The 24,286-nt window shown below is 48.7% G+C and overlaps 1 protein-coding gene across 1 annotated transcript; it reads left to right on the top strand.

Moving 5' to 3' along the window:
• The first annotated feature begins 5,415 nt into the window (after positions 1–5,415).
• LOC101130048 (chymotrypsin-like elastase family member 2A) lies at positions 5,416–21,955 on the top strand. Its single transcript, XM_004024718.5, has 8 exons — positions 5,416–6,129; positions 6,420–6,508; positions 10,866–10,963; positions 12,038–12,166; positions 12,689–12,825; positions 15,302–15,447; positions 16,681–16,833; positions 21,275–21,955. The coding sequence occupies exons 1-8, from the start codon at positions 6,090–6,092 to the stop codon at positions 21,290–21,292; spliced, it is 810 nt and encodes a 269-aa protein (XP_004024767.1). The 5' UTR covers positions 5,416–6,089; the 3' UTR covers positions 21,293–21,955.
• Positions 21,956–24,286: the final 2,331 nt, after the last annotated feature.

The raw sequence follows: 24,286 nt of genomic DNA, 5'->3' as shown, positions 1-24,286 counted from the left end.
GTGGTGGCAGGCACGTATAATCCCAGCTACTCGGGAGGCTAAGGCAGGAGAATCACTTGGACCTGGGGGGTGGAAGTTGCAGTGAGCCGAGATCGTGCCACTTCACTCCAGCCTGGGTGGGCGAAAGAGCAAAACTCTGTCTCCAAAAAAAAAAAAAAAAAAAAAAAAAAGAGTGTAAAATTCTCAGCTTTGGGGACAAGATCCATTATTATGCCCAAGAATCAATGCCTATGTATGGTAAACAGAATAATGCTCCCTGCAAAAGATGTGTACACACCAATCCCCAGAACCTGTGAACATGTTACTTTACTCAGCAAAAGAGATTTTTCAGATATGATTAAATTAAGGATCTTCCCATGGAGTGACCATCTTGGATTATCTGGGTGGGCTCTGTGTAATCAATAAGGGTCCTTAGAACAGTGAGACAAGAGGGTCAGGGTCAGAGAGAGATTTAAGGATGCTACACTGCTGGCTCTGAAGATAGAGGAAGGGGCCATGAACCAAGGAATGCAGGCGGCCTCTGGAAGCTGGTAAAGGCCAGGAAATGGATTCTTCTCTAGACCTCCAGAAGGGAACAGTCCTGCCCGTACCTGGACTTTAGCCCAGTGAGAAAAACTGTGGACTTCTGACCTCCAGAACTACAAGATAATAAATGTGTGTGTTTTTAGCCACTAAGTTTGTGACAATTTGTTACAACAGCAATAGGAACCAGATTCACCATCCTTCCTCCCGTGTTAGAAGGCAAAATCCAAAGCGCACTGTGGTGGGTGTAGTGGGGAGGGAGAAGGAGGTGTCAGGAAGGACTCCCTGGGATCTGGCTTGGGTGAGAGTAGGGATTTGTGGACTTTGTCCCAGAGGTCACAAACTGGTGGCTGGAAGGGAGGGAAACTGGAAACTTAGGCACTGACCCTCCCACCTCCACCTTCTGCCTGGGGGCTGGGAGGCCTGGAAGGGGCTGCTGAGAGCCCCACCAGCCACTGATCCACTGGTGTGCCATTGGATGCCTAATAGCCGTTGCATGGCTAGCATATATTGAGCACTTGCTAATTTGTGTTAGGCTCCGCCCAAGGCTTCATATATATGACCTCATTTCATCCTCATGGCAACCCTACTTATTATCCCTCTTTACAGATGAGGAAACTGAGGCTCAGAGAGATTTCAAACCTCAGCCCAGATCACACAGCTAGCAATGGGGCACCATGATTTAAACCCAGGTAGTCTAACTCCAGAGCCTGTGCAACTAACAAGTTGTAGTTCTGCCATGAATCCCAAAGTCTAAGGATGCCCTTGCACGCTGACCTCCTCTAGTGACCAGGGAGGTGTGGCCTGTGGGGGTGCCGAGAAGCCTCAATAAAACCAGCAATAAGCCCAGAGAGACAGAGGCTTGAGAGAATTATTGCTCCCAGATGCTCACAAAAGACTTTCAGCCACTGTATCAGCTACCAGAGGTGTGATAATGCTGCCTAACAACCAACCCCAAACTCCTAGTGGCATGCAGTGGTGAGCACTTATTGCTGACACATCTGGGGACAGTTGGGGGTGTCAGGCAGCCCTGCTAATTTGGGCTGGACTCACTCATATGTTTAGGGGTCAGCCAGGGTTGGCTGATCCAGTGTGGGTCAGACTGGGCAGCCTGGCTCTGCATGTCTCACCCACCTCCTGGGAGGGCCCTGCATGGCAAAGGGCATGGATGCAGGGAGGATGAAGAATCAGGGCCATCTTGGTCAGCCACCACATCCACATTCTCTCTGACTCAAATGAGAAGCATAAACTAGGGCAGGGCAGAGGGAGGGCACTCACTGGGCTGGAGCTCTGAACTCACCACTGACAGGTAGTCAGTGGCTGAGTCACTTAACCTCCCTGGGCCTCAGTTTTCCCCATCTGTGAAATGGACACCTGCCCTGTCTCCTTACTGGGGAGCCAATGAAATGACAGAGGCTCGTGAATGGGGCAGAGGGGGCCATTACCACTACTGACTTCACTCCCTGGACTCAAATCTTCCCTCTGTCTTTTTTTGAGATGGAGTTTCGCTCTTGTTGCCCAGGCTGGAGTGCAGCGGCAGGATCTCAGCTCACTGCAACCTCCACCTCCCTGGTTCAAGCGATTCTCCTGCCTCAGCCTCCCGAGTAGCTGGGATTACAGACACCTGTTACCACACCCAGCTAACTTTTTATTTTTTTAGTAGAGACGGGGTTTCATCATGTTGGCCAGGCTGGTCTCGAACTTCTGACCTCAGGTCATCCACCCACCTTAGTCTCCCAAAGTGCTGGGATTAAAGGTGTGAGCCACTGCACCCGGCCTTCCCTCTCTCTTTTTGTTCCTTAAGAGACGAAGGCTCATTCCTAGCAGGCCTCAGGCCTCAGGCCTCCGGCATATCCTTGGGGGTCCACTTCCCAGAAACTGAGTCCTATCAAGTTGAGACACAGGTTGAGTCTACAAAGGTCCTCATGGCAGTGGGCCAGGGGACCACGTGAAGGCAGAGAATAAACAGGCAGCATCTTCCCATAGCATCCATTTTCTGTGAAGATCAGAAGGGAAGAAAAAACTTTATATTGAAATGAACCCAGCTATATTATGAAGTTGCAAAATTCAAATTAAGCTTTCAGATGAAGAATGAGACTTCCAAGACATTTTGCTATTGTTAGTGCTGCGTGCTAGACCCCAGATCATCACTTTACTGCAAACTAGAGCCTGCAAACCAAATCTGTTTTGTAAATAAAGTTTTATTGGAACACGGCTATGCCCATATGGCTGCTTTTGCACTGCAACGGCCGAGTTGACTAGTTGTGACAGAGACCATATGGTCTGCAAGTCTGAAATATTTCGTATCTGGCCCTTTACACAGAAAGTTTGCCAGCCGCTAAACTACTTGCATTCTTGGATGAAAAGGTTTCAAGAATTCTGTGCTGTTCTAATATCGGAGGCCCGCAGGTCTAAGGAATTAAGAGTAAATGTTTATTGCACAGTTACTATTCTGAGTGCTTTCAGTGAATAAACTGTTGTTTGATTCTAACAATCCTAAGACATAAATGGTATTGTTATTGTTTCTTTTTGATAGGTGAGAAACTCAAGGAATAGAGTGAAATGTACCCTAGCCCAGTGCCTCTCAAATGTTAATATGCAGAGGAACAAAATCATCTGGGGATCCTATTAAACCACAGACACCGAAGATGGGAAATTCTGCATTTCTAACCAGCGACTGAGCTGTGCTGATGCTGCTGGCCCAGGCCACACTCCGTAGAGAGGAGCCAAACCACAGACTCACTACACAGAGACACTGGGGGTCTTAAGCCCAGGCCCCCAGCCCCTAAGCCACGTGGCTCCTCAGAGTAGTTGTTCTGAATGAGTCACAAACCTCGTGAGAATTTCGCATCTGGCCAGGCACGGGGGCTTACGCATGTAATCTCAGCACTTTGGGAGGCTGAAGCGGGTGGATCACCTGGGGTCAGGAGTTCGAGACCAGCCTAGCCAACATGATGAAACCCCGTCTCTACTAAAATTACAAAAAATTAGCCGGGCATGGTGGCGGGCACCTGTAATCCCAGGAACTCAGGAGGCAAAGGCAGGAGAATTGCTTGAACCTCCTGATGGAGGTTGCTGTGAGCCGAGATGGCGCCACTGCATTCCAGCTTGGGTGGCAGAGCGAGACTCTGTCTCAAAAAAACAAACAAAAAACAAAGCAAAACAAAAAATCCTGACAGCAACGTGATGGAACAGACCGAGCATCTGTTCTTCTCCCTGTTTGTAGATAGGCACCCCGGGCCAGAAAGCCTGTGGGATTGGTCCAAGGTCACACAGCAAATTCACAGCAGGTATTTGTTCAGTGGCCTCATACAGGACAAACTTTATTTTTATATTAAAACAAACAAAGATACAGAGCAGAACGCCAAATTCACATGAACCTTTAAGATAAAATATGAGACTTAAGAAATAGTTGGTTGCTGTAGTGACTCATACAGACCACAAATGAGTCCAAACTGTTACAGGTAGTATGGGATGGAGTTGGGACTGGAGCCCACGTCTTCTGACATCCAGTCCCATGGGATTCTGCCCCCCACCCAATCTTTCTCACCTTTGCACCATCCTAGGGAGATTACAGAATTCTTTCCCACCCATTTTCTTACCCATACAACAATCCTGCAATCCAGGCCTGGATGGTTATCTAGGAAAGTAAGGCCCAGAAGATAAGTGGCTTGTCCAGACCACCACACTCAAAATTGATGGATCAAAGACTTGAACTCGGCTGGGCGCGGTGGTTCATGCCTGTAATCCCAGCACTTTGGGAGGCCGAGGCGGGCCAACACGAGGTGAGGAGCTCAAGACCAGCCTGGCCAATATGGTGAAACCCCGTCTCTACTAAAAATACAAAAATAAGTCAGGTGTGGTGGCCAGTGCCTGTAGCCCCAGCTACTAGGGAGGCTGAGGCAGAAGAATCACTTGAACTTGAGAAGCAGAGGTTGCAGTGAGCCGAGATGGCGCCACTACGCCCTAGCCTGAGTGACAGAGCAAGACTCCATCTCAAAAAAAAAAAAAAAAAAAAAAAAAACACTTGATATCAAGTCTTAAGAGTGTTGAGCTGGTCTTTTTTTTTTTTTTTTTTTTTTTTTTTTAGATGGAGTCTTGCTCTGTTGCCCAGACTAGAGTGCAGTGGTGCGATCTCAGCTCACTGCAACCTCCACCTCCAAGGTTCGAGAGGTTATCCTGCCTCAGCCTCCTAAGTAGCTGGGACTACAGGCATGCAGCACCACACCCGACTAATTTTTGTATTTTTAGTAGAGACAGGGTTTCACCATGTTGGCCAGGCTGGTCTTGAACTCCTGGCCTCAGGTGGCCCGCCGGCATCAGCCTCCCAAAGTTCTGGGATTATAGGAGTGAGCCACCATGCCCGGCCGTAAAGTGCATTTTCATCCACCAGATGAAGCCCTCCTCTGCCAGCGTTCTGCTTCCCCCCATCATTAGAGCGGCCAGATCCTAATTGTGCATGTCGGCCTTGCCTTCTGCTACGTGTGCACCTTCCCCGCATTATACAAATCCTTACCACAATGTTGTGAAACAATACTGGGCATGGGTTTCTCTCCCTGTTTCACAGATGGGTCTAGAGACTTACATGACTCAGCCAAGGTCACACTGCAACCCCTGGTATGGCCTAGAACAGGCTTTCTCAGTCTCAGCACCATTGACATTTGGGCCAGGGCGAGTCCTATTGCCCAGTGCATTGTCGGGTGTTTAGCAGCGTCTCTGCTCCCTGCCCACTGGATGCCAATATACATCAACCCCAGCCATGACAACCAAAAATGTCTCCAGATGTTGTCAAACGTCTCCCGATGGGCTGAACCAGCCCCATTGAGAAATACTGCCTTAGAACGCTGTGGGTTCAGCATGCCACCTTAATCTTTTCATTGAAAACACAACTCCTGGCCGGGCATGGTGGCTCAGCCTGTAATCCTAGCACTTTGGGAGGCCGAGGCGAGCAGATCACTTGAGGCCAGGAGTTTGAGACCAGCCTGGCCAACATGATGAGACCCCCCATCTCTACTAAAAATACAAAAATTAGCCAGCAATGGTGGCACACACCTGTAATCCCAACTACTAGGGAGGCTGAGGCAGGGGAATTGCTTGAACCCAGGAGGCAGAGGTTGCAGTGAGCTGAGATCACGCCACTTCATTCCAGCTTGGGTGACAGAGCAAGACTCCATCTCAGAAAGAAAAAAAAAGAAAGAAAGAAAGAAAGAAAACACAACTCCTCTCCTCAGTCTTACCCAGGGAGGGGAACAACAACAACAACAAAAAACAACTCCAAGGACCAACAATTAGTATTTTTCTTCCTTCCCTAACACACAACATAATCTCTTCAAAACAGATGGAACCCATATTCCAATATCTACCTTTGGCATCTTTTTCAAAGTATTTCTAGGGTGACATTTGGGAGGAAATGGGAAAAAAAAATATTTGGACACAAGCTCTTTTTTCCACTGGGCTTTGAGAAAACCCCATCTTGCGTGCTCCTACTGTATCTCTCACTGATAAGTCCACTCATAAAACCAGGGCCTTATCCAGGGCCACGCTTACAGAACTCCCACGGACACACCATGATAAGGACACTGCTGTTGTCCACTTTGGTGGCTGGAGGTAAGTCCTGTCACCCAGAGGCACTGGTTTCCTATGCCCTGGTGGGGCTGGAAATGGGATCTTCCGGTCCTCCCCTCTCACCCCCACCCAACCCCTACTGCATTCAGACCTATAATCATAAGAACACTGGAATGGAGTTTCAAAGAATTGGAGCAAAAAGCAGGATTCTATGACCTCTTGGGATCCTTCTAGAACAAGGGTTTTCTATTTGGGGGGTCAGAATGCAGCAAGTGTAGTTTACATTGTGTGGGTCACTGCTTCCTGACTCAAGACCCTTTGTCTTTTCACAGCCCTCAGTTGTGGGGACCCCACTTACCCACCTTATGTGACTAGGGTGGTTGGAGGTGAAGAAGCGAGGCCCAACAGCTGGCCCTGGCAGGTGAGTTGACCACACTGTACTTCTCCCCATCCTTGCCCCACTCCCTTTACATCCCCCCTTTGCCCTTCCACCATGGTGTCTATTGTGCTGGCAAAGTGAGTATTGATGGGACTCAGAGAGCAGCACAGGCAACTTCACCAATAAGATATATTTCCGGCTGGGTGCAGTGGCTCATGCCTGTTATCCCAGCACTGTGGGAGGCCATGGTGGGCAGATCACCTGAAGTCAGGAGTTTGAGACCAGCCTGGCCAACGTGGTGAAACCCACCTCTACTAATAATACACAAGTAGCCAGGTGTGGTGGCACACGCCTGTAATCCCAGCAACTCAGGAGGCTGAGGCAGGAGGATTGCTTGAACCCAGGAGGCAGAGGTTGCAGTGAGCTGAAATTGCACCACTGTACTCCAGCCTGGGCAACAAAGCAAGACTCTGTCTCAAAACAAAAAAAAATACATTTCTGTGGCCTTGGCCAACCTTGGGAGTGGAGGGAGAGGTGCCTCCTCCAGCTGCAGTAAGGAGCTGTCCCCTCCCCACTGCCCATAGGCAGCAAATATAGTATTACTCTATTAACCAATCAGAGGCTTCTTTACAAATGTACCATTAATCTAGGAACCATTCAAGACTACCTATGCAAACACTCCTTGCTTTAAGGAACCAATCAGTGCTATTTGTGCAGATTAATCTTTAACCACAGGCAAATCAATGTTACCAATGAAAAAAATGTTTTCTTAAGTTGATATAATCATAGTGGTATCAAGACTAAACTGCCGAGTGGGGCACAGGTGCAAATTACTCAGACGTGTTAATGGTGGGGATTTTCAGAGAAATGTGTAAAGTTTACATTGACATAAACAAATATAGTAAAATCTCATTTATCTGATGTAATTGGGACCGAGTAATTGAAAAGTTGGTTATAAAGAAATTATTTTAAATCACACATATATAGTAAAGATTTTATCTTAGACTATGTAAACAATTTTTTGAGTTCTTAACTGTCTTTTTCATATAAGCCATGCCCCATATCTCATCTACAGATCCGTTTCTTTAAAGCAGAGCAGTAACTTTGAGACGTTCACAAAGCAATCTGAGTTATGAGCCCATCCAATCTTTCCATTTTCTCACAGACACTACTTCAAGAGCAATTTTTTAAGAGTCATGGTGATCCAGTCTCTTCCAAGCATTTAACTTTGTTTCCATATAAATAACGACTCTTTCTGAACTCATATTTCATTGGTTACATATTTAATCAAATTTCATTATTGCAAGCATAATTGACATAAACTGCTTTGGGAGCAAACCCAGCTGAACCAGGATGAGTTTCTACCTTAAGTAGGAGGAGCAACTAGCAGCCCACTAGCCTTGAGCATTCAGAGTGACCCATGCAGCAGTCACTGTGTTTAGAGAGGCCAGCGTTCATTCATCTGCTCCTTGATTAAGAGACTGTCCATGATAGGCCAGGCGTGGTGGCTCATGCCTGTAATCCCAGCATTTTGGCAGGCCGAGGCAGGTGGATCACCTGAGGTCAGGAGTTTGAGACCAGCCTGGCCAACACGGTGAAACTCTGCCTCTACTAAAAATACAAAAATTAGCCAGGCATGGTGGCGGGCACCTGTAGTCCCAGCTACTTGGGAGGCTGAGGCACAAGCATCGCTTGAACCTGGGAAGCGCAGGTTGCGGTGAGCCAAGATCACACCTCTGCACTCCAGCCTGGGTGACAGAGTGAGATCCATAAAAAAAAAAGACTGTCAACGATAGAATGATGGCAGATATTTCACATTTTTTTCTTTTTTTGAGACAGAGTCTTGCTCTGTCACCCAGGCTGGAGTGCAGTGGCACAATCATAGCTCACCGCAGCCTCCAACTCCTGGGCTCTAGCCATCTACCTGCCTCAGCCTCCCAAAGTGCTGGGATTACAGGCACCCACCACTGTGCTCACCCATAGTAATTTTTTTTTTTTTGAGACAGTGTCACATTCTGTCACTCAGGCTGGAGTACAGTGGCTGGTGAAACATGGCTCACAGTGGCCTCGAACTCCTAGGCTCAAGCGATCCTCCCACCTCAGCCTCCCTACCAGCTGAGACCACAGGTGCATGCCCCCACACCCGGTTAATTTTCTTTTTTTTTTTTTAGAGATGGGTCTCACTATGTTGCCCAGGCTGGTCTTGAACTTCTGGGCTCAAGTGATCCTCCTGCGTCGGCCTCCCAAAGTGCTGGGATTATAGGCGTGAGCCTCTCAACCCAGCCTCACAATTTATATACTTGGCTTTGTGTGCTTTTGCCAGTTCTTTTGCTTTTATCACAGTCCCACAGTATTTTTTCCCTGAGAATTTGGAAGAAGGGCCACAGTCCCTCTGCTACAGGGCCCCATAACACTAGGCGCATTTGTGCTGAGAACTAATCATTGCTGCCTACAAAAATACTTCCTCACCCTCTTGCACAAAAGTATTCTTGCCTTGAGAACCAGTGAATGTTAATCTATGAAGAGTCCCTACGCTTTGTGCTTCTGTTTCCCTGCGGAAATGTTTTTACTGAGATAATAGGCAGATCTAGCTGGGTGGGGACTCAGATGAGGCAAGTAAGACATTCACTGTGGAGGCAAAATGTGAGGGGGTAGCACAAAACTCAGCAACCAGCCAGGCACAGTGGCACACACCTTTAATCCCAGCTATTCAAGAGGCTGAGGCAGGAGGATTGCTTGAGCCCAAGAGTTTGAGACCAGCATGGGCAACGTAGATAGCCATCTCAAAAAAAAAAAAAAAAAAAATACAAACAAACAAAAAACCTCACTAACGAAAATGAATGATATTTTAATGCAATTTTGTTTCTTCTCCAGGAGACAGAGTCTCTCATTCTGTCACCCAGGCTTAATTACAGTATGAATCACCCTGAGAGCCCTGCACAGTGGCTTATGTTCCCCCATTTCCAGAGAAGGCAACTGGGACTTGGAAAGGTTACAGAATTCCCCAAAGGCACTGGGTTAGCCCGGGGGGGAGTGAGGATTCAAATCTGGTTCAGTGCTACCTGTTTAGCTACACTTTGCTGGCCACACATAATACGTATTATGTGGACTAAATTTCACATCTGTATGATGGTTTCAGCACATTTTTAAATTGGGGGGGGGTACATCCTTTTAAGTATCTTTTTTCACTTTTTCTAATTTTAAACATCTTTTTTAAGACCTCTTAATGTCACACAAATGAGAAATGCCGAATGGCTAATTAAAAACAAGAACGTTCAGAGAAAAGCAGGCATCTGCCAACAAACAGGTCATCGTTCCCCACAGTTATAGGAAGCCCGATCAGAGCAGTCCATGCCCTACTCTCACCTCCCTCCCCTCTGCTTGGCCATGGCAGGGAATTGAAAGACAGGGGAGGAGGAATGAAGGAACAGGAAGGGCATGGAACAGCTTCATTAGAGACTAAAACAGTGTCAAATGTCACCACCTTAAAGTTCTTTTTTTTTTTTTTTAAAAAGACCTGGTCTCACTCTGTTAATTTTGTTTTATTTTAAAATTTTTTTGGTAGGGTCAAGTTTTCACTATGGTGCCCAGGCTGGTTCACAAACTCCTGGGTTCAAGCAATACTCCCACCTCAGCCTTCTGAGTAACCGGGACTATAGGCATGCACCGCCGCACCCAGCGGCTCATTTTGGGCTATTTTTGTTGTAGAGACAATGTATTAGTCCTGCCTCACACTGCTAATAAAGACATACCTGAGACTGGGTAATTTATAAAGGAAAGAGGTTTAACTGACTCAGCTCAGCGTGGCTGGGGAGGCCTCAGGAAACTTACAATCATGGCAGAAGGGAAAGGAAACACATCCTTGTTCACGCAGCGGTAGCAGGGAGAAGTGCCGAGCAAAAGTGGGGGAAAGCCCCTTATAAAACCATCAGCTCTTGTGAGAACTTACTCACTATCATGAAAACAGCATGGAGGTGACCACCCTCATGATTCAATTACCTCCCACCAGGTCCCTCGCACCACACATGGGGATTATGAGAACTATAATTCAAGATGAGATTTGGGTGGGGACACAGCCAACCCTTATCGGATGGGGTTTCACCATGTTGCCCAGGCTGGTCTCAAACTCCTGGGCTCAAGTGATCCTCCTTTCTTGGCCTCCCAAAGTGTTGGGATTACAAGCATGAGCCACCATGCCTGGCCTGATTGTTTTTAATGTAGATTGCATTAACACGTTTTTTATCTTGATGGCTGAGGTTTTGGGTGCTCCCTTAAGTTGTGCACATGAGGCGACTGCCTCACTCCCCCTTACCCTTGTCCCAGCCCCGTTCTTGGGAAACTGGAGTGCAGGGAGGCCCTGCTTTTTCAGCCACAGCCACAGACCTGTGTTTCTCCCCAGGTCTCCCTGCAGTACAGCTCCAATGGCCAGTGGTACCACACCTGCGGAGGGTCCCTGATAGCCAACAGCTGGGTCCTGACGGCTGCCCACTGCATCAGGTAATTGCCTTTCCCTGGGAGCTTGGCCTGCTCACCAGCTGGTGCTCATTTCTGAGCTGAGGGCTCAAATGGCCTGAACCATGCTACATAAAGCAGCCTTGCAAATAACCACTATCCTGGCTAAGACACAAGCTGTAGTCAATCAATGGTTCAGTGTGTTGGCCCATCAATGTCAGTACATGGCATGGATGGAGTGTCTGTGCCAGGCAGGCACTGAGGGAGGATGAAGAGGAGGGGAAGGCCCAACCTCTGCCCTCTTGGGGAAACTACATGTGACCTCTGGATCTGGAATTGGGTTCCCTTGAACAACTTAACTGACTTCTCAAAACTTCAATACCATCACCTGCAGAAAAATGGAGTAACAGAATTTAGTGTGAACTCAATGAGTTGATTTACCAAAGGGCCTGGCACTTAGTAAGTGCTCAGTGAAAGCTAATTCTGAATTATAGATGAATTATAAAGGCCCACAAGGTTCTACAACGTTGTTCACTTATCCTCTTCTTTGTCCGTGACCTCTGCTCATCACAGCTGGAACTCACCGGACTTTCTGCCGGGTCGGTGTGACTTCCTACCAGGAGTGATCCCTTCTCCCATCCGATTTATAATAAGCTCTAGGAGGTATTGGGGAAAATAATAGAGGCCTACAGTCAGGAGTCCTGGCTTCTAATTCTGGTTTCTCACTAATGGTGGGACTCTGGGCCAGTTTACTCCTCTCTGGGCCTCAGTTTCCCCATCTGAAAATGAAAGGTGGGAAAAATGTCCTTGAGAGCAAATGACTCCTGTTTTCTCTGTGTTTATCTCATTCCCTCCATAAAAACTATAGAGTTTGTGTTATTATAACTTTTATTTTATATTGTAGTTTATAGTTAGTATAGTAACAATTATTATATGATCATAGTTCTTAGGTTATATACTTTAGGCCCTATTATAACTAACTGATTGTCCCAGGGGAGGAAAGATCCCCAAGTGTCATCTAGTGGCTCACGCAGCAGCCAGTTACTTGGGTCTATCCCCAGCATTATCCAAAGCCAGGCCTCTGGAGGTGACCCTCTCCCTGGGCCCCCTTTCTCCCAGCTCCTCCAGGACCTACCGCGTGGGGCTGGGCCGGCACAACCTCTATGTTGCGGAGTCCGGCTCGCTGGCTGTCAGTGTCTCTAAGATTGTGGTGCACAAGGACTGGAACTCCAACCAAATCTCCGAAGGGTTCGTTTCTGTCTGGGTGCACTTGGGGGTGAGGTTGTCAGGGAACAGATGGGGGTCTCACAGAGGCAGGGGTCTCAACTCCACCACACGCCCACTGCTTCCTCTATAGGGAGGGGGAAGGAGCTCTGGCCTCTTAGATGGGGAGCCAGCTCCAAAGATGTCTGGGGTGGGGATGTGACCTGGGGAGGGTGAAGCAAAGACTGCCCAGAGTGACCTGGGTTTGCTGCCAGTTACGCCTGCAGGGCCCCTGTCCGCTGAGCGTGTATCTACTTCATGCCAAGTCCTGGGGACACAGGGACAGTGCTGTCAACCCTGTGACTGTCCCTGGAGTAGGACACAATCTCTCCTGCCTTCCCCCTTTCAACAAGGCCCTCTGCATTTTCAAAGATGCCCTGGGGCCCTGCTAGTCAGAGCAACCTGGGGTAACATACAGGGAAGATGACAATGTCTCCAAGCCCTCCAAAGCCCACAGGGCAGGAAAAGTCAACCCGGTCCTCATGCTCTGCCTCTGCACTCACCCAGGAACGACATTGCCCTGCTCAAACTGGCTAACCCCGTCTCCCTCACAGACAAGATCCAGCTGGCCTGCCTCCCTCCTGCCGGCACCATTCTACCCAACAACTACCCCTGCTACGTCACGGGCTGGGGAAGGCTGCAGAGTAAGTGGGAGCCAGGAGCCCCCAGGCCTGGGAGGGAAGGGAGGTGATTCATGTCACCCCTGTCTGGCCGGGGCCTTTCACCTGTCATCCCAGGGTGTGTGGCTGCCTTGGAGAGACGGGATGGCATAGGCTGACGCCTGCCTGGGATCAAATGTCAGCTCTCCCACTTAATGACTGTGACACCTTGGACACATTACTAGGTCTCTCCAGGCAGCACTTTTTTCATCTGTAAAATGCAAATATTTGGCTGGGCGCAGTGGCTCATACCTGTAATCCCAGCACTTTGGGAGGCCCATCCCGCGGATCACTTGAGGTCAGGAGACCAGCCTGACCAACATGGAGAAACCCCGTCTCTACTAAAAATATTTTTTAAAAAAAATATATATATATAGCAGGATGTGGCAGTGTGCGCCTGTAGTCCCAGCTACTCAGGAGGCTGAGGCACAAGAATCGCTTGAACCTGGGAGATGGAGGTTGCAGTGAACCAAGATTTCGCTACTGCACTCCAGCCTGGGGGACAGAGCGAGACTCCGTCTCAAAAAAAAAAGGCATAATAATAGCACCTACATCACAGAGTTGTCAAGAGGATTAAAGGAGATAATCCATAGGAAGCCCGGAATGGGGTAGGTGCTGTGTTAGTTGTTGTCACTGTCCCTATGATGGAGAGAAAGGTACAGAGACCATGTGACATCTTCTGTGTGGCCCAAGGCTAGAGTTCAGAACAGCATTTTCCTCTGTGACCTGAGGCCCCTGGAGCCCTCATCAGACCCTCCATGCCCCATAGCAAAAGCTGTCCCCTGTGCCATTAGGTCTTGCTAATGAGAACCTGGCTGAGGGTGGGTCTCCTTTGACATAGACTCCAAGGGTCAGAGATCCAATGACAGTAGCCACCAAGAGGAACAGAGTTCCCGCCCTTCCCTTGTGAAATCACCAGAGGTTTGGAAGATTCTAGGAAGGGATGAGTAATAAGGACCTTATGACCAGAATGAGATTATGAGTGTTAATCACATTATGACATTTTTTCCTAATGACATAAACCCATAAGTATAATGACATGTTTTTCCGGGGGTACTTCCACATACGTACCCTCAAATAAATTCCCATTGCCCTCTTGACTGGCTTATCTGTAAACACAAGGACACATCAAATCCTGCGGTGAGCGGTGGTGGAAGAGGCATTTCATGCTTATTAAGATACAAGCACAACCTCCTGTTTCTTTCCCCAGACAACCCTGGGGCAGGCGCATTTCATCTGAGACAGTGAGAGCGGGGAGGCATCCAAATGCTTGGCTTTTAGGCCCAGCCCTGTCAGTCACGGTGAAACCTTGGGCAAGCCACTTCCGAACCTCAGTTTCCTCATCTGTAAAATGGAAACACTGTTGGTGAAGACTAAAAGAGGTGAAAGGTGAAAATGCATCATACATTGCAAAATGTTATGCAAGTGTTAATTAATTACTTATTAGTGGTCTTAAGCCAGACGCTTAACTTCCCTTTTTTTTTTTTTTTTTTTTGAGACAGAGTCTTACTCTGTTACCCTGGCTGGAATGCAGTGGCGCAACCTCGGCTCACTGCAACCTCTGCCTCCCGAGCTCAAGCGATTCTCCTGCCTCAGCCTCCCAAGTAGCTGGCATTATAGGCGAGTGCCACCATGCCCGGGTAATTTTTGTATTTTGTAGAGGTGGGGTTTCACCATGTTGGCCAGGCTGGTCTCAAACTCTTGACCTCAACTGATCTGCCCACCTTGGCCTCCCTAAGTGCTGGGATTAGAGGGTGAGCACCGCGCCCAGCCGACACTTAACTTCCCTAGGCTTCAATCAGAAGTGAAGAATTGTGTTAATCTCATCCTTGCCACTCATAGCTGTGGTAACAGTAATGGAGGTGACGGTGGCTGTGTCACTGGGGGCCATTATGAAAGCCCTCCCTTCACCACACCAGCATATTTTTCCCAGGAGGGGGCTCTAACAGCCAGGAGGCTCACTTTCTTATTTCAGATAAGTGACAGAAAGCCCATGGAGCTAGCTCAGCCAAAAAAGGGAAATTGTTATAAGGATTTAAAAGTTTCATCCCAAGGGCAGAGATACAGCCAGGCATCAGGAACAAGCTAGAATCAGGGGCTGGAAACCTGTAAGAAACACAGGAAACCCTCCCTCAGAATTTCTTTTCTTTGTGGGTCTACTTCATTCTCCACATAAAACAAAATGTCAGTCATTGTCAACAGCTTCCCAGAATTATGTCCTCTGAAACCGGAATCTCATAGACCCCGTCTCAGAATCCCAGGGGAGGGAGCTCATTGGCTTATCTTGAGTCAGGTGTTCACTGCTGAACCAATCACGTGAGGACACAGTATAGACAAACGTGGCTGTTCGCATGTTGCAATGGATGGAAGACAGGAACAGGGGAAACCTAAGAGGGGTCCACCACTTCCTTTTTCTCAGGAGTCCCTGCATCCCTAATGGCTTCTCTCTGATTTCATTCAGCCAATGGGGCTCTTCCTGATGTCCTGCAGCAGGGCCGGTTGCTGGTTGTGGACTATGCCACCTGCTCCAGCTCTGCCTGGTGGGGCAGCAGCGTGAAAACCAGTATGATCTGTGCTGGGGGTGATGGCGTGATCTCCAGCTGCAACGTGAGTACCAAAATCAGGGGCTCCGCTCCATGACAAAATGTGGCTGGGGATAAGGCTATAGAGGTCCATCCCTCCATAGGTCCATCCTCCCACCTCCTGGCAGAATTACCCTGAAACATGTTCCAGATATATCTTTGGCCAGGCACGGTGGCTCACACCTGTAATCCCAGCACTTTGAGAGGCCAAGCGGGCAGACCACTTGAGGTCAGCAGTTCAAGACCAGCCTGGCCAACATGGTGAAACCTTGTCTCTACTAAAACTACAAAAATTAGCCGGGCATGGTGGCAGGCGCCTGTACTCACAGCTACTCGGGAGGCTGAGGCAGGAGAATCACTTGAACCCATGAGGCGGAGGTTGCAGTGAGCTGAGATCACACCATTGCAATCCAGCCTGGGTGACAGAGCGAAACTCAAAAAAAAAAAACTTGATCTTGGTTCTTTTTTGTTCTTGTTTTGAGATGTTTTGAGATTCTCCTTGTAGTATCCACCAATCTCACTGCTGGGAAGTCCTTCCCTGGGTCTCATCAAGGTCTCTCATGACTGTCATTATGTATCCTTTCCTCTGTGCTGGAAGGGAACCAAAGGAAAGTATTCCCTGGCTTAAGGCCTTTCTAAGATGACTTCTGGTTTTTCTGTTGAATTAGTCTCATCAATGGCGCAGCGTGTCCCCTCCAGGTAGCTGCCACGGAAACCTTCCTGGAGACAGTGTCTTAACCACCAGGAATTGCTCTGTGTTGGACTTAGCAGTGAAGTGGGGATGGAGTAGGAAGGAGATCCACATGCCCTTCAGATCACACTGTGCCCTACACACTCTGCCCACATAGACCACCCGCGGGAAGACGGAACCAATGGGGAAGAGCCTGGCAGCTGAAGTCTGGGATGTGGCCTCAGCTCCTTTACAAACTGCCTGTGCAACCTTGGGCAAGTCCCAACCTCTCAACACTCCAGTTTCTCCCCTTCCGTGGCCTGGGGATACTACGAATATTTACCTCATAGGATTTTGTGAGGATTAATGAGATGAGGCATAGAACATACTTAGCCCAGCTCTGGCCACACAGGAAGAATAAGTGTTGGCTCTTGTTGGAATTATGGTACCACCTTGGGCTATGACCAGAGGGGCAGCTTCCGAGGACAGTGACCTGCAGCAGAACAATAGAAATACATTGAGAACAATGGTTCCAATGGGCAGCCCCTTCTTCTCCCTTTACCTCCCTATAACTCTGGCCTTCCTCAGGGAGACTCTGGTGGGCCGCTGAACTGTCAGGCGTCTGACGGCCAGTGGCAGGTGCATGGCATCGTCAGCTTCGGGTCTCGCCTCGGCTGCAACTACTACCACAAGCCCTCCGTCTTCACACGGGTCTCCGATTACATCGACTGGATCAATTCGGTAAGAACCGGAGCAGCCCTGAGCCCCAAGGCACTGCCCTGCTCACCTGGCCTCGGGAGTGCCATGCCCACCTGGTGACTGAGAATCCCCTCCTTCCTCTTGAGAGCTAGATGGGAACCCCTTGGAGGAGGCTGCAGACCTGAGTAACTGCTGGGCCTGCCATGGGTCCTCAAAATTTCTGTGTGGGTAAAGCTGAGTGAAAAGGAACATAGAGGGTGGCCTTGTCCAAAGAGGTTGGACACTCCTCAGGCATATGAAGAGTGAGTTCCACTGGGCGCAGTGGCTCATGCCTGTAATCCCAGCACTTTGGGAGGCCGAGGTGGGCAGATCACGAGGTCAGAAGTTCAAGACCAGCCTGACCCACCTGGCAAAACCCCATCTCTACTAAAAATATCCAAAAAAATTAGCCAGGTGTGGTAGCGCACTCCTGTAATCCCAGCTACTCAGGAGACTGAGGCAGGAGACTCCCTTGAACCTGGGAGATGGAGGTTGCAGTGAGCCAAAATTGCACCATTGCACTCCACCCTGGACAAGAAGAGTGAAACTCCATCTAAAAAAAAAAAAAAAAAAAGAGTGAGTGCCATAGAAATGGTGATTTTATTTTTGTTTATCTGTGTGTAGGCCCAGACTCCACCATCCAGTGCTATAAACAGGTATATTTATCTGCAAAGCCCAAAACCTGATATCCCCATAGCATTAATTATTGGAAATTAGTCCGCGTCAGGGGTCCTCCAGCTATTCTGTAGGGTGACCAACCATCATGGTTTGCCCAGGACTGAGAGGTTTTCCAGGATGTGGGACTTCCTGTTTTACACTGGGACCATCCCAGGCAAATAGAGCTAAGTTGGTCCCCCTGTCTTGTAAAAGTAAACAACTCAGAGAGGTGTCTCCTTTCAGCTTCCACAATAACTCAATTTGTTTTTAACAATGAACACACATTTGTTTATAACAATGAGCATTAAAATTATTTATTAAAAATAATAGGCCAGGTGCCATGGCTCATGCCTGTAATCGCAGCACTTTGGGAGGCCAAGGAGGGAGGATTGCTTGAGCCCAGGAGTTCAAGAGCAGTCTGGGCAACATAGCAAGACTCTGTCTTTACAAAAAAAATTTTTTTAAATTACTCAGGCACGGTGGTACATGCCTGTAGTCTCAGCTACTTGGGAGGCTTGGGTGGAAGGATCACTTGGGCCCGGGAGACCAACGCTGCAGTGAGCACTTAAGCCTGGGCGACATAGCAAGACCCTGTCTCCAAAAATAATGATAATAATACCTGGCATCAATATTAAGGAGCAGCCATGGATACATGCAGCAGTAGGTGAAAGCAGCCAGAACAGGAAACCCCGTCACAAGAAAGGGGTGCCTGGTGGCTCACACCTGTAATCCAGGCACTTTGGGAGGTCAAGATGGGCAGATCACCAGAGGTCAGGAGTTTGAGACCAGCCTGGTCAACACGGGGAAACCCCGTCTCTACTAAAAATACAAAAATAAGCTGGGTGTGGTGATACGTGCTTGTAATCCCAGCTACTCAGGAGGCTGAGGCAGGGGAATCACTTGAACCTGGGAGGTGGAGGTTGCAGTAACCCGAGTTTGCACCACTGCACTCCAGCCTGGGCGACAGAGCAAGACTCCATCTCAAAAGAAAAAAAATCACACAAAAAAGAAAAAGTTGCCCATGAGAGGGCAGAGGAGCCACCATGCCTGGTACTGGATGCTAGAAGGGAAGAGTCGGACACTCTGTGCCAATGAGGGACCACCTCACTTTGCTCTTCTGTAAAATGGGACTTGAACTAGACCAGGACTCCTCCACAATTTAGGCGCTAGAGCAAATGGGAGTTATGGTATTCGTGGCAGAGCCCCTAAAGAAGGGAAAAGCTGGCATCTGACTTCACTAAGTTTAATTTGCAGAGAAGTGTTAAATTGAATTAAACTGACACTTATAAAACCAAATATGAAACTGCAGCCATGAGCACGTGGTCACAGGAGGAAAACTAAACTGTCAAAATAAGCAGGTGGCTGCTTCCAAGTGTTCCCACTGATTCTTGCCAGCTCCTTGTTCATTTGTCTGTCTGCTGGCATCTTTTTGCCAACAAGTGGTCACAAGCAGAGATTCCAAAGACGTTTGTTGGAGAAAAATGGAAAATAAAAAAGACAGTAGCCATTAATCATTAATTGGGGCTTTTTATATCTAAATTGGGAAAAACCCATCTGAGGCCACCTTTGGAGGCGCCACGCACGTCAAAGGAGCCTGGCCTGAGACTGACTGGACAAAAGGCTGCTTAGGGGCCTTTCTCAGCCAAATCCTAAGACCGTTTTCCAGCCCCAGCTGCTGTGGGAGTCACCGTGTAGCTGGTCCTGGCAGCAACCTGGGGACCTGAAGCAGGGGCAGGGGCAATTGTCCTAATTTTTTTGTCCCAGCATCAGCTGTTCCCAGCCACAGACAGAAGCACAACAGAGCAGGCCAGATCCCGAAGCATGGCCAGATGGCAGCAGGGATCCACGGGGCAGCACGCCTCCCAAGGCAGCTGGGCAGAGGCCCTGTGTTCATGGGAGAGCAGTCGGGACAGGCACAGATGCCCAGTAAAGGGTTTCAGAAGGGGGAGAGCCAAGCAACCAGCTGTCCTTGGGTGGGGGCTCGCCCGGCAGCAGCAGAGGGGCTGGTGAAAGCTTGCAGTGGCCCCAACCCAGGGATACAGTGTGTGCAGCCTGGAGTCACATACCACTAGAGCCCTGGGGCTGACTGAGAGCACCTGCCTGGATGAACCCAGACAGGTGACAAGCCAAGGTCAGGAAGTACAAGCAAAAGAGCAGAGAAGCAGAGGAGACAAGTGGCCCGGGGCATTCATCCTTTCAACAAATGTCCATTGAATGACAGTCACACATGAACTCCAGCAATCCTTAGTTTTTATTCTTTTTCCAGAAGGTAATACATAAGTCTTTGTAAAAATATTAAAAGAATATAAGAGAGTATCAGGTAAAAAAGTAGAAGTCCCCCCTCATTTTACATCTCCAATTCCAGTCTTCAGAGGTAATCATTGGTTTTGCTTTTGTTTTTTGAGACAGAGTCTCACTCTGTCACCAGGCTGAAGTGCAGTGGCTTGATCTCGGCTCACTGCAACCTCCACCTCCCGGGTTCAAGCAATTCTTCTGCCTCAGCCTCCTGAGTAGCTGGGATTACAGGCACACACCACCACGCCCAATTAATTTTTGTATTTTTAGTACAGATGGGGTTTCACCATGTTGGCCAGGCTGGTCTCAAACTCCTGAACACAGGTGATCTGCCCGCCTTGGCCTCCAAAAGTGCTGGGATTACAGGCATGAGCCACTGTGCCTGGCCAAGTTGTCATTGTTAACAGCTTGTATGTGATCTCAACTTTATGTGCATATATAGCTATATATTTACATAGATAGACACTTCTAAGCAAAAACTAGGATCTGAGTCTTCATACTGTTCTGCAGCTGTTTTTCACTTAACACCTTATCACATTTTACATGTTAGTACATACATGTCATTCTTTTGAACAGCTAAATAGTATTTCATAGTTTGAGTGTAATGAATGCAGCTTTCATGTTTCCTATTTTTCACTCTTACATTGTGCAATGAACATCCTTGGACATAATTCTTGCACACTGGTCTGAGTATTTGTGCTGTAGCAGCTGGATCTCCTGCCGTTTACAGCACTGGATCATGAAGTTGGCATATCAAAATGTTTAACAGGCTGGGTGCGGTGGCTCACGCCTGTAATCCAAGCACTTTGGGAAGCTGAGGCGAGTAGATCACTTGAGGTCAGCAGTTTGAGACCAGCCTGGCCAACATGGTGAAACCTCATCTCTACTAAAAATGCAAAAAATTAGCCAGGCACGGTGGTGCATGACTATAATCTCAGCTACCCGGGAGGCTGATGCATGAGAATCACTTGAACCTGCGTAGTGGAGGTTGCAGGGAGCCCAGATCGCCCTACTGCACTCCAGCCTGGGCAACAGAGTGAGACTGTCTCAAAAAGAAAACAAACAAACAACAACAAAAAAAACGTTTAACAGACACTGATCAACAGCCTCTGGAAACAGTTATAGCCCCAACCACAGTGCGTAACTGTCTTGCAAACAGCAGTTTTGATTTAAGAAACAAATGAAGTCTAAAAATATGCCATCCACACATTTGGAATATAATTTTTAGGCGTTCGAAGGCCCCCTACCCTGAAGCCCACACAGGACTCCTGGCTAAGACCCCCTTTACAGGAAGACCCTAACAGGTCAATGAAAAGCTGTGATCACATCTTTTTTTCCGAAACGTCATCAGAACTCCTCAGGCAGGAGCTACTGTAGTGTGGGCTGCCTGTGACTCACATGAGTAGCTTAGCCCAGGAGGACAGAGACAGGAAACTGCCATGCACAGCTCTGCGGTTAGGTGAACCTGACGATTTTCTTGTGTGTCCTGCAGGTGATTGCAAATAACTAACCAAAAGAAGTCCCTGGGACTGTTTCAGACTTGGAAAGGTCACAGAAGGAAAATAATATAATAAAGTGACAACTATGCAAATCACATCTTGATGAGAGATTTATTAGCAATCCGTCCTAACATCCAGGGCTGTGGGCACAGTGGCACAACCCTGTAATCCCAGCACTTAGCACTTTGGGAGGCCAAGGCAGGCAGATCACTCAAGTCCAGGAATTCAAGACCAGCCTGAGTAACATGGCATAACCCTGTCTCTACTAAAAATACAAAAATTAAATGGGCGAGGTGTTACCCACCTGTAGTCCCAGCTACTCAGGAGGCTGAGGTGGGAGGATCACTTGAGCTCAGGAGGTAAAGACTGCAGTGAGCCAAGATCACTTAGTCGCACTCCAGCCTGGGCGACAGAGTGAGACCCTGTCTTAAAAAAAAAAAAAAAAAGAATTTCGCATCTGCGTCACCCTGCCCTACTGAGACCTCAAGGACCCAGCCCACTTTAGAACCTGACACATGACATCGTTGTCAAACAACATATAAATGGAGCACTAAGCTCCAGCGAAGGAAGTGGGCTGTAGCAGCTTCCTGCACTCTGCCTCCTCTGCCTCTCTTTCCTCCCCTCCCAGCACAGAAGCCTGGATTTCTGTGCAGGCGCTGCCCCATGGGATCCCGGAGGTTCTGCCGAAACCTCATGGCCCAGGACCAAGGCTGGAGCCCGTGCTCCAGGCCTGGCCAATCAACACATTGCATCCCCTTCCCCACCACAGCGATTGGCTCAGGGATGGGCATGTGACCTGAGACAGGTCCAATCAGAGGTTGCACGACTCGTGCAGGGAGCTACCAGAGGGCTGTCACTCATTCACTGCATGGGTGTGAGGATGAGGGGATGTGAGGCTACAAAGCAAAACGAGAGGGGAAGGGGGAGACGGGGTGATTTTGCTCCCCAGCATACATCTGGCAATGTGTGGAGACATTTTTAGTTGCGGCAACTGTGTGGGGAGGGGGAGGGACTGGCATCTAGCAGCCTGGGGCCAGGGATGCTGTCAAACTCCTGCAAAGCACAAGACATAGACACAGCCCTCAAAACAAGAATCATCTCGCCCAAAATGTCAACACTGCTGCAGTTGAGGAACTCCGGACCAGAGATGCGGTGGTGATCTTGTCCTCAAGGAAGGGAGAACCCAGAGCAGCTACAGGCCACTTAACGGAGCCTGAGATGAGACCTCAAAGCAGAAGGCAGAAGCAAAAGATGAAGAAAAGCCAAGTCCAGGGACCATCACCAGGGCCCTGAATCCAGCTCTGCTCCTGGACTTTGCCATTTTGTAGCCCAATGAATGGCCCTTTGGCTTAAGCACAACTGAGTGAAGTTTTGTGTCACTTTCCAATCCTGAAAGCGGCTGGGTACAGTGGCTCACGCCTGTAATCCCAGCACTTTGGGAGGCCGAGGCAGGTGGATCACCTGAGGTCAGGAGTTCGAGACCAGCCTGACCAACATGGTGCAACCCTGACGCTACTAAATAATACAAAATTAGCTGGGCGTGGTGGCGGGCACCTGTAATCCCAGCTACTCGGGAGGCAAAGGCAGGAGAATTGCTTGAACCTCCTAGTGGAGGTTGCTGTGAGCCAAGATGGCGCGGCTGCATTCCAGCTTGGGTGATAGAGACTCTGTCTCAAAAAAAAAAAAAAAAAAAGTCCTGACAGCAACGTGACGGAACAGACTGAGCATCTGTTCCTCTCCCTGTTCGTAGATAGGCACCCCAGGCCAGAAAGCCTGTGGGACTGGCCAAGGTTACACAGCAAATTCACAGCAGGTATTTTTTCAGTGGCCTCATACAGGACACTTTATTTTTATATTAAAACAAACAAAGATACAGAGCAGAACGCCAAATTCACATGAACCTTTAAGATAAAATATGAGACTTAAGAAATAGTTGGTTACTGTAGTGACTGATACAGACCATAAATGAGTCCAAACTGTTACAGGTAGTATGGGATGGAGTTGGGACTGGAGCCCACGTCTTCTGACATCCAGTCCCATGGGATTCTGCCCCCCACCCAATCTTTCTCACCTTTGCACCATCCTAGGGAGATTACAGAATTCTTTCCCACCCATTTTCTTACCCATACAACAATCCTGCAATCCAGGCCTGGATGGTTATCTAGGAAAGTAAGGCCCAGAAGATAAGTGGCTTGTCCAGACCACCACACTCAAAATTGATGGATCAAAGACTTGAACTCGGCTGGGCGCGGTGGTTCATGCCTGTAATCCCAGCACTTTGGGAGGCCGAGGCGGGCCAACACGAGGTCAGGAGTTTGAGACCAGCCTGGCCAAGATGGTGAAACCCTGTCTCTAATAAAATACAAAAATAAGCCAGGCTTGGTGGCTGGCGCCTGTAGTCCCAGCTGCTCGGGAGGCTGAGGCAGGAGAATCGATTGCAGCTTACCGCAACCATTGCCACCCAGGCTCAAGTGACCCTCTGCCTCGGCCTAGCCTCCAGAGTAGCTGGAGCCACATACGTGTGCCACCGCACCTGGCTAACTTTTTAAAAGAAATTTTGTAGTGACAGGTGGTCTCACCATGTTGTCCAGCCTGGTCCTTTTTTTTTTTCAGACGGAGTCTTGCTCTGTTGCCCAGACTAGACTGCAGTGGTGCGATCTCAGCTCACTGCAACCTCCACCTCCAAGGTTCGAGAGGTTATCCTGCCTCAGCCTCCTGAGTAGCTGGGACTACAGGCATGTAGCACCACACCCGACTAATTTTTGTATTTTTAGTAGAGACGGGGTTTCACCATGTTGGCCAGGCTGGTCTTGAACTCCTGGCCTCAGGTGGTCCGCCCGCATCAGCCTCCCAAAGTTCTGGGATTATAGGAGTGAGCCACCACGTCGGGCCATAAAGTGCATTTTCACCCACCAGATGAAGCCTTCCTCTGCCAGCGTTCTGCTTCCCCCCATCATTAGAGCGGCCAGATCCTAATTGTGCATGTCGGCCTTGCCTTCTGCTAC

The sequence above is a fragment of the Gorilla gorilla genome, chromosome 1 (assembly GCF_029281585.2).
Source record: "Gorilla gorilla gorilla isolate KB3781 chromosome 1, NHGRI_mGorGor1-v2.1_pri, whole genome shotgun sequence".
Classification (NCBI taxonomy): Eukaryota; Metazoa; Chordata; class Mammalia; order Primates; family Hominidae; genus Gorilla; species Gorilla gorilla.
This window is presented reverse-complemented; position numbering and strand designations above follow the sequence as displayed.